Here is a 10,488-nt window from a genome sequence, read left to right as displayed (position 1 = left end):
AGAGAGCTGCATATGGCCTCAAGGCCATTCTCTTCAAATGCCGGAAAATAATTAAGTTTTATTTCCTCCAACCTAATGCCCCAATTTCTTTCAAACAGTTCTCCTAAGACAGGTAGCCAGGCATCTCCTCGCACGGGTTGCCCTCCTCAGGATGCACTGCATCGTGCCAATGTCCTCCCTAAAGTGCAGCCACTCAGAACTGACCCTAACACTCTAGATGTGACCTGCACAGGGTTCAGCATAGAGGGATTATCATCTCATTTTTTCTGGGAACTATTCTTCCATTGTTGCCATTTTTGTTGTTCAGTCATTTCAGTCATGTTTGACTCTTCGTGACCCCATTTGGAGTACTCTTGGCAAATACGACAGGGTGGTTTGCCATTTCCTTCTCCAGTGGATGCGTTTTATCAGGCAATCAGAGGTTAAGTGACTTGTCCAAGGTCACACAGCTAGGAAGTGTCTGAGGCTGGATTTGAACTCAGGTCTAGTCTGAGTCTATCCTGAGTGCTCTATCCACTGAGTCACCAGCTTCCTCCACTGATCCAATTTATATAATCTCAGCAGAGCCCTCAATGCAGCAAGATAATTCTTTTATACCTCCCTGATCAGTTCGCTCTCCCATTAACCACAAATCTCTTCACTTCTCCTCAAACCTCCCATGACTGACTCTCTCTCTCTCTCTCTCTCTCTCTCTGTCTCTCTCTCTCTCTCTCTCTCTCTCTTTCAACCCTGCGTCATATTTTTCGGGAAAAAAATTGATGAACAGCTCCCTGTTGTCCCTTCCTCCTCACCTCATGTCACTCAGGTGCCTTCTGCCACTGTCTCCTCCTTCACCCTGTCTCACTTGAAGAGGTGGTGCATCTTCTTTTCAAAAGAAAAACCTTTCTCCATGCAATAGTGATCTCATTCCATGTGTCTTCTCTAACATATCCTCCCCCGCCCCCCAATCATCCCTTCCCTCACTTATCTTCTGTCTTTCCCTATTTTCTGGCCACTTCCCTACTGCCTACAAACATCTCCATGTCTCTCTCACTTGGTCTGATCATCCCCCCTGGATAGCATCTGATGTCATTCTTTCCCTTTGCAGCTAAACTTAAGAAAGTGCTCCATGTTCTGAGCCTCTCCGCCCTCTGTTTTCTGTTCTAAACTGGCTTCCAAACTTAACGTTCAATTGAAACTTCCTCTCCTAAGTTGCCAAACCTCATCCTTCTTTACCTCTCTGCATCCTTCGAAGCTGGCGATGACCCTCTTCTCTAGGATAATTTCTCTCTCATGATAATTTGTTTGTCTCCTACCTGTCTGACTGCTCTTCAGTCTCAGATTTTCATCTAGGTAATGCCTGCTAACTAAGGCTTTGAACTGGGCCCTGTTGCTCTTCTCTCTCCATACTATCTCACTTGGTGAGGTCGTTGGCTCCCCTGGGTTCAATGTCCTCTATGCAGATGATTCCCAAGTTTATATATCCAGCCCCAACCTCTCTCCTGAACCTCTCTAGCCTTGAATTACCAGCTGCCTCTTGGATATCACATACTGGTGAGAAGGCATCTCAAACTCACCATGCCCAAAACAGAATTCACTACCTTTGCCTCAAAACTGTCTCCTCTTTAAAACTTTTCTATTATTGGAAACTACCTGTTCCGTATTGAGGAAACCACCATCTTCCTTCCAGTCACCAAGGCTCAAAGCCTCTGTGTCTTCCTCAATCCTTACTCACGCTCACCACCCCAAGTAAAAGATATCAGTAAGTCTTCTTGCCTCTAAAGCTACCACCATCCTGGTGCAGGCTCTCATTGATGTCAGTAGCCTTCTGATTGTGCTCCATGCCTCAAATCTTTCCCCATTCAAATCTATCCTTCACCCAGCTGTTGTTCAGTCATTTTAGTCTTGTCCAACTCTTTGTGACCCTATCTGAGGTTTTTCTTGGCAAAGATCCTGGAGTGGTTTGTCATTTCCTTTTCCAGCTCATTTTACAGATGAGGAAACTGAGGCCAACAGGGATAAATGACTTGCCCAGGGCCACACAGCTAGTAAGTATCTGAGGTAGATTTGAACTCAGGAAGAGAAGTCTTCCTGACTCTGGGGTCCAATGCTCTACACATTTTGTCGTTACCTAGCTGCCCTTTCACCAACTACCAAAGTGATTTTCCAAAAATGCTGGTCTGGCCATGTCACTTCAACCCTTACTCAATAAACCCCACTGGCTCCCTATTGTCTCCAGGATCAAATGTAAAACTCCTCTGTTTGGCTATTAAAGCCCTTCACAGCTTCCTACCTCTCTAATCTTCCTACATTTACTCTCCTCCATCTACTCTATAAGCCAATAACACCAGCCTCCTTGCTCTTCCTGCCTTTCCTTGGCTGTTCCCCTGCCTGGAATTCTGGCCCTCCTCACATCAGCCTCCAGGAGTCCCTAACCTTCTTCAAGATTCAGCTTCAACCTCACCTTCTCTAGGAAGCTTTTCTGGACTCCCTAACTCCCCACCACTGCTAGTACTTTCCCTCTGAGATGACCATCCACTTTGTACATCTAAGTATGTATCATTTTTTTGCCCATTAGTATGGGAGCTCCCGGAGGGTAAGGGACCGTGTTTTTGTCTTTCTTTGTATCCCCCTACTTAACACAGTGCTTGGCACATAATAAGTGCTTAGAAGTTGTTATGGTCCTTCTTTCTCAAAGAGGACCACTGACATCACAAGGGCAATGTCTTGACTTGCCAGCGAGTTGGATTTAAGTGAGGCAGAGCAGTGCAGTCATCAGCCTCACTCTGTCCTCCAGAGTCATCAGAGTTCCATGGTAAGACAAAAGTCAAGATGACTGGTGATGGCCCAGGATGCAGTGGGTGACCCTGGCCTTTTTAAATTAAGGTCTTTCCCAGGAAGTGATTGTCAACTGATAGAGCATATCACATTGTTGATTTGTGTTAAACTTACATTGCATTATAACTTTATCACAAAAACTATTGTCCAGTCACACCTTCTCCCATCTTGTATATGTGGAGTATAATACTTAACATTTATCTCCATTTTATTAGATTCAGTCCATCATTCTAGGCTGTTGGTGCCCTCTGGGATTTTGACTCTCCCACCTAATACATTAGCTGTCTCTCCCAGTTGTGTGTCCTCTTCAAATTTCATGATCCTTTGTCCAAGTCATTACTCAAAATGCGTTTAAAAATTATTATTAAAAATATTGGCTAGCATAAGACCAAGGACCCATCCCTGGAGCAATCCACTAAAGATATAACTCCATATTGAAATCTATCCATTAATAACTACTCCCTGGGTCCACTCATTCAACCAGTTCCAACCCTACCTAATGATATTATTGAAGAACTGGGAATCAAAGAGGAAAATGAGCCTCAGAATAGCACAGTCAATCAGCAGCAGACCTAGTTCTGAAATCTCTCCCATTGCTTAGCATGGAGACCCCTTTCCCTCCCTAGTCAACTGCTCTGGAGCTGTTCTAGAAAGTCTTATTTTAAAGTACCCAAGCCAATGGGATATTCATGTGATCCCTGGGGGAGATCCTGAGGGGACCAGAGCTTCCAAGTATACAACCAGAGGGGAGGGACAAGAAAGGATGAAGACAGGAAACCTCAGCTGGCCCATGTGATCAGGCAGGGTAAAGAAGTTTCCCTAGGAAGAAAGAGCAGACAGGAACCTCAGGCCCATCAGAGAAAGTTATGGTCAGGGCTAGTGTATGAAGCACAGGCTTGGGAAACCACACTGACTCAGTACAAGATGGACCTTTCCTCCCACCCTTCTGGACCCTGGAAGACACTCCTGCTCACAGGTGAGAAAGAAGAGGTCGACACACCCACATATCCATCCAGTGGGATTATTCAGTTAGACCATTCCAAATCCCAGACAAAGCAGAAAAGGAGAAGAGATGTACAGGCAAGAAAGGTCTGCTTTCTGGGGCTGAACTCTTCCAAGGGCCACTGGGGAAGAGAAAGATACAAGAGACTCAGAGGGTGGAGGGATAAAGAGCATTCAGTCCTCATCCATAGGAGTCAAGCCTGTCTCTATGCCTAGGGATGCAGTAGGGCATAATGGATAGAGCACTGAACTTGTACAAGAGAAACCTGCATTCAAATCCCACCTCTGACACTCACTAGCTGGATGATTATGGGCATGTCAGCCTCTCTTTACCTTAGTTTCTTCATGTGTAAGAAAGGGAATGAAAACAGCACCTACCTCCACTGAATTGTTAAGAGGTACAAATGAGATAATGTATTGAAGCCCTTTGCAAGCTTTAACACATTGTCAAAATGTCAGTTATTAATGATTGTGAGGGATTCCTTAGATATTCAATTCAATTTGGTCCAGCAAGTAGGCAAAACCTCAGAAATGAGTGAGACATGAAAAGCCTCCATTTCAAAGACAGAGAAATTAAATCTAAGAAAGAGAAAATGGATAGCCAAAAATCCTACAATGAGTGACAGAACCAGAGAATTCAGCAATGCAAGGAAACTTGGGGACAATCAAGTCTCATTTTCTCCTTTCAGAAATGAAGAAACTGAGGCCAATAAGGGGGAAAGGGACTAGTCACACAGGAAGCAAGAGGCTGTGATTCTTTTTCAGTTTGGTTTGTTTGGGTTTTTTGTTTTGCTTTTTGGTGAAGCAATTGGGATTAAGTGATTTGCCCAGAGTCACACAGCTAGTAAGAAGGATGTGATTCTTAAGTGTCTTCTGTGTGTCTAGCTTGGACCATGTTCCTAGGTCACTTGTATGCCCCTTCATCTCATTTTTAGTTCAACTTCATTTTATTTTCAGTTGCAAATTCTCTCTTTCCCCTCTCCTTTCCCTTTGAGAAGTCAAGAAAAAATTACAAATAGATATAGTCATAGAAAACAAATTACTGTGTTAGCTGTGTCCAAAAAGAAAGAGAAAGAGAAAAAAGATGTACTTCAATCTGCCTTTAGAGTTCATCAGTTCTGGAGGTGGATAGCATTTTTCATCGTGGGTCCTTTGGAATTGTCTTGGATCATTGTTTTGAGCAGAGCAGCCAAGTCTTTCACAGTTGATCATGTTTATGACATTGTTGCTACTATGTACAGTGTTCTCCTGGTTCCGCTCACTTCACTTTGCATCAGTTCATATAAGTCTTCCCAGATTTTTCTGAAAGCGTCCGATAGTATTCCATCATAATCATATACCACAACTTGTTCAGCCAATTCTTTGCCACCACAAAAAGAGCTGCTGTAATTATTTTTGTACAAATAAAATCCTTTTTGCTTTTCTTTGCTCTGTTTGGGATACAGACCTAGGAGGGGCATTTCTGGATCAAAGGATATGCACAGCTTTATGGATTGGATCAGTTCACAACTCCACCAACAGTGCATTAGTGTCCCTATTTTCCCACATCCCCTCCAACATTTGTCGTTTTCCTTTCCTATCATGTTGGCCAATCTGGTAGGTGTGAGGCTGTATCTCAGAGTTGTTTTCACTTGCATTTCTTTTATCAATAATGATTTAGAGAAATTTTTTCATATGACTATAGACAGCTTTGATTTCTTCTGAAAGATATCCTTCGACCATGTCTCATTTTCCAAACACGGACTCCTCCCCTCCCCCTCAACAGACCATAGAAGGAAGAAGCACCTATCGTTGCACCAGAAGACAAAATAAACTGATGTCTGACTCTGCCACTGAGTCACAGAAGAAATTTAAACATCATTTTCCCATGTCTAGGCCTCAGCTGGGAAAGGAATAGCTCGGACTAGGCTTCCCTTAAAGCCCTCCCAGCTCTGCCATTCTAAGGCCACTTCTAGTCCTGACATTTCTTATTCTAAGGGAATCTTCTATTTCCATCTTCAACATTCTCTGTTCTTAGGCCCTCCCAACTCCAGCATTCCCTGTTTTAAGTCTGACATTCTCTTGTCTAAGGTCCTTCTCAGTTCTGACATTATCTGTTCTTAGGTCTCTCCTAGTTGTCATATTCCAGGTTCTCAGTCTTCCAGCCCTGGCATTCCCTGTTCTAAGACCCCTCCCAGTCCTGGCATTCCCTGTTCTAAGATCCATCACAACTCTGACATTCTCTGCTCTGTGGTAAAGGCTAAAACTGCCTAAGCTGCCTCCTCCCTTAAGAACATTCTCATGGATATATATAGATACGTGTAAACACAGTAATAACTGTGCATAGATTCAGGCCCACAGGCCCACACACTCAGGCATCTGTACATACTCATGGACATGGTATATGTAGGACCCCAAATCTGCCCCAGGTCATAAGGAAAAAGCACTCTGAGAACCTGAGTTTGAATTCCACTGACATTTAGTTGGTGTAGGACCTTGGATGAGTCACTTCTTCTCTCTAGGCCTTAGTTTCCTCTTCTGTAAAGTGGAGATCATCCTTGCCCTTCCTATCTCCAAGTGTCATCTCACAAAAATTCCTTATAAACATCAAAGCACAAAAGTGAGCTGTTCTCAGACCTAGATTCTTAATCCTGAGGTGCCATTTTACAGATCAAGAAACTGAGGCCAGGAGCACCTAAGTGCCTTGAACTGAGCCACACACCAAGTAAGGGTCAGAGCCCAGATGTGAACCTAGGTACTCTTTGCAGTAAATTAAGCTCTCTCTCCGATAGGCCAAACTGCCTCCCTGGGGGCTGACACAGACTTGATTCCTAGGAATAAAAACTGAAGACTTTTCTTCCCTCCTCCTCTTAGAGCAATGGAATAGGAGTCAGAAGACCTAGGTTTGAATCTCAGCTCTGACACATTTCCCTGCACAAACCTCTTCTCCTCACCGTACCTCAGTTTCCTTATTTGTAAAATGAATGGGGCCTGGATCGGATGAACTCTAAGGTTCTTATGGCTCTATTTCCATGATCCTATGATCCCAAAGGCATCACTGTGCCTGCTAAGCCTCCCCCTCCCCTCTCCTCTTTCTTCTCTCCCCCTCGCTCCATCCTCTCTTCTCCTTTTCCCCTGCTCTTCCCTTCTCTTCCTTCCTTTCCTTTTTCTCTTTTTTTAATTTACTCTCATTATCTTTGCTTCCCAGCCTCATTTCTCACCTCTAGGAGCCTGCCATGTGATGCCCAGCTTGCCATCTACCCCAGCACACGCACTGCCATTGTGGGACAGGACGTCCTTCTCTCTGTCCATGGAATTCAGAGGAAAAGTCAGATCTACTCCTGGTTCCACGGCCTTGTTCATCAAAATCTCATTCTATCTTACAACGTTTCCTCTAAATCCCACAATAGAGGTCCTGGCTACACTGGCCGGGAAGTACTTTATAAAAATGCTTCTCTGCTGATCAGAAATATCAAGGTGACAGATGGGAGGCTCTACACTTTCCAAGAGGTCTGGCCAAATCTCTCAATGACAACTGTATCCAAGCATCTCCAAGTCTACCGTGAGTACTGGGCTTTCCCTTCACATCAGGGAGGAAAATTGGTTGCAATTAGCATTTATTAAACACCTGTTATATGCTAGGCACTGTACTAAGAGCTAGGGTTACAAAGAAAGGCAAAACATTGTCCCTGCCCTCAGAGAGCTTTGAGTCTAATGAGTTTTGTTTCCAAGACCTGCGGGAGGAGGGGTGGAGTCAAGTTGGTGGAGTAAAAGCAGTGACTTGCTTGAGCTCTCCCCCAAACCCCTCCAAGACCTGTGGGCCCTGCCACTGCCTGGAGAGCGCACTCGTCCCACTCCTGCCCCCAGCATGGCGCTGACGGCCATATTCAGAGGAGGGTGATATAAAGACAAACGTAGTCAATTTTGGAACCAGGGAGACTTGACTTTGAAACCTGTCTGTACCACTCACATGGCTCTGGGCAAATCACCGAGCCTTGCCCTTGGCCACAATTTTCTCATCTGTAAAATTTAAGGGGTTGAATCAAATCCTAAAAATAGCTGGCATATCTAGCAGGTTAAGGTTTGCAAAGGGATGCCCAAGTGATGTCCAACTTGCCATCGACCCCAACACACTCACTGCCGTTGTGGGACGAGACATCCCTCTCTCTGTCCGTGGAATTCGAAAGAAAAGTCAGGTCTTCTCCTGGATCCAAGGCCTTGATCCTCAAAATCTCATTCTGTCCTACATTATTACAGACACCATTTCATTTGCTCCTCACAACAACTGGTAAAGTAAGCCTGCAGATATTATTATCCCCTTTTTACAGATAAGGAAACTGAGTTTGAAATACATTAAGTTACATTCTCAGGGTCACACAGCTAGTAAGTGTCCAGCACAGGGTTTCAATCCACATATTCCTCAATCAACCAAATAATGAGCATTTATTAAGCACCTACTGTGTGCCAAACACTATAAGAGGCACCAGGACAACAAAGAAAAAAAATGAAGTCGTGCCTGGCCTCATGCAGTTAAATCTTCCCCTGGGGGAATGCACCATGTACCCAGATAAATAAATATGAGGGCTAGGGTAGGGTCTGGACCTGAGATTTCATTGATATAGAAACTACTGGGCACGGACGTTCCCTTTGCCAGTGTATGAGACGTACAAAATAAATACAAATTTGTAAGGATTGGAGAGGGGAATGCTGATAACTGAGGCAACCGGAAGGGGCCTTGTGTGGGAGGGAGCCCTGAAGAGGAGTTTCAAAGGGAGAATTGAGGGGACAAGCAGCGTGTTCAAATACATGGAGGTGGGACACAAAATGTCATGTACAAAAAATGACCATCAGGCCAGTTTAGCAAGAACATAGACTATATAAGGGGGAAATCATATGAAATCAGTCTGCGAGGATAGGTCGGAGCCAGGTCATGAAGGACATCTTTAAACACCAAGCTGAGGAGTTTGGATTTTATCCTAGAAGCGATAGAAAGACATTGAAGGTTATTGAGGATAGTAGTAACCCCAGTGCTATCTGCTGCACCATGCTTTCTCTGCTCCTAGGCTGCAAAAGATAAAAAGTTGTTTAGCTAATTGACTAACTCATATGAATAGTAAAGTAAGACCTGACCCAACCATTCACCAGTGTGTGCCAGGCACTGTGCTAGGGGTTGGGGATTGAAAGACAGAAATAAAATCACCCTCAGCCTCCAGAGCCTAGTATTGTATCTGGTGAGACAATGTGTGTATGTGTCTGTACATGTATACATATGTATATAGACACACATGGTCTCCTCTGATAGAATGTTGCCTCCTTGGGATAGAGGTAGTTTCATTTTTGTACATGGGTGTGCACACACATAACACGTGTGCATGTGCTCACGTGCAGGTACATATACATACACATGTATGTAGAGAACATGTACACAGTAACTACCAGATAATTAGGAGGGGAGAGGCACTAGTAGCTGAAATCAGGGAGGTCTGCACGTAGGAGGCAGTACACGAGGTGAATCCTTTAGAAACCAGGGATTCGAAGGAGCAAAGTGAGAAGATAATGCATTTCATGGAGGACAGCCAGTGCAAAGGCAGAGATAAGAAACTAATTATTATTATTATAAATATAATATGAAATATATAAATATAAAATATAACATAAATATATAAATAATATATAATAAAATAAATATATAATAATAAATTAATCTAAAAATAATTAATAACAATAATAAGCATCTACACGTGTTTCAGGGTTTGCAAAGCACTTTACAAATATCATGCCCTTTGACACTTACAGCAGTTCTGGAGGGTTATTGTAGTGGAGTCGTCTGTCAGTCATGTCCAACTCTCCGTGACACCATTTGGGGTTTTCTTGGCCAAGATTTTAGAGTAGTTTGCCATTTCTTTCTCCAGCTCATTTGGTAGATATGGAAACTGAGGCAAACAGGTTTAAGTGACTTGCCCAGGGTCACACAGCTAGTAAAATAATTCTTCCTGACTCCAGGCCTGGTGCTCTATGCATCATGGCACCCCTTAGCTGCCCTCACGTTGCTCGTAAATGTTGAAGACTGGATTAAAATCCAGGTTTCAGGACCCCAAATCCTGCAGTCTAATTATTATACTAAACAGTCTCTCACAGTGAGGGGCAGAGTGAGAATTCAAACCCAGGTCCTTGTGACTCCAATGCCAGGGCTCTTCCTTCTACATCAGCACTCTGGGGAAAGAAGGGGGGCCTACGTTATGGTGGGTGAGGAGCAGCAGGGAGGCCCAGGAAAGTCGTGGTAGCCAAGAGGAGGAGGAAGGATGTGGAATCCTCAAACCCAGCTCGGCAGCCCACGACCCCTCCCCCTAGCCAAGCTGGTTGAATGAGCCAGGAGCAGAGAAGTGAGCACACACCAGGCGGCCTGGCTGGCAAGAGCTCCCTCTGCCCTCCGCCTTCTCTCACCCACTTCCTCCAAGGGACCTGAAGCTTTCTTGAGACACCTTCCCAGATGATCCTCCATGTGCCCTCTTGCAACATCACCACTCTGTTTGTCCCTGACAACATGCTGGTGGCTATGGTTTGTATTCTCAGGTCATGGAAACCTAGAACATCAGAGCTAGATGGGACTTGGGAGCAGAGGATAGTAGAGCTGGGAATGACTTTAAAACATAGAATGTCAGAAATAAAAGGGCCCTTAGAGCAGGGAAT

The 10,488-nt window shown here is 44.3% G+C and overlaps 1 protein-coding gene across 4 annotated transcripts in view; it reads left to right on the top strand.

Moving 5' to 3' along the window:
• Window positions 1-3,662: 3,662 nt before the first annotated feature.
• LOC110219713 (cell adhesion molecule CEACAM6-like) overlaps window positions 3,663-10,488 on the top strand; it is a 24,217-nt gene continuing 17,391 nt past the window's right edge. For all 4 annotated transcript variants that reach the window (XM_021003295.2, XM_021003294.2, XM_021003297.2 and 1 more), the window contains exons 1-2: window positions 3,663-3,793; window positions 7,007-7,360. In XM_021003295.2, the coding sequence (XP_020858954.1) occupies window positions 3,742-3,793; window positions 7,007-7,360 (406 nt within the window). In that variant the 5' untranslated portion in view covers window positions 3,663-3,741. The remainder of the gene's footprint in view (window positions 3,794-7,006; window positions 7,361-10,488) is intronic.

The sequence above is a fragment of the Phascolarctos cinereus genome, unplaced genomic scaffold, assembly GCF_003287225.1.
Source record: "Phascolarctos cinereus isolate Bilbo 61053 unplaced genomic scaffold, phaCin_HiC Scaffold_726;HRSCAF=1367, whole genome shotgun sequence".
Lineage (NCBI taxonomy): Eukaryota > Metazoa > Chordata > Mammalia > Diprotodontia > Phascolarctidae > Phascolarctos > Phascolarctos cinereus.
The sequence above is the reverse complement of the archived record's forward strand: the minus strand, read 5'-3'. Positions and strand labels throughout refer to the sequence as shown.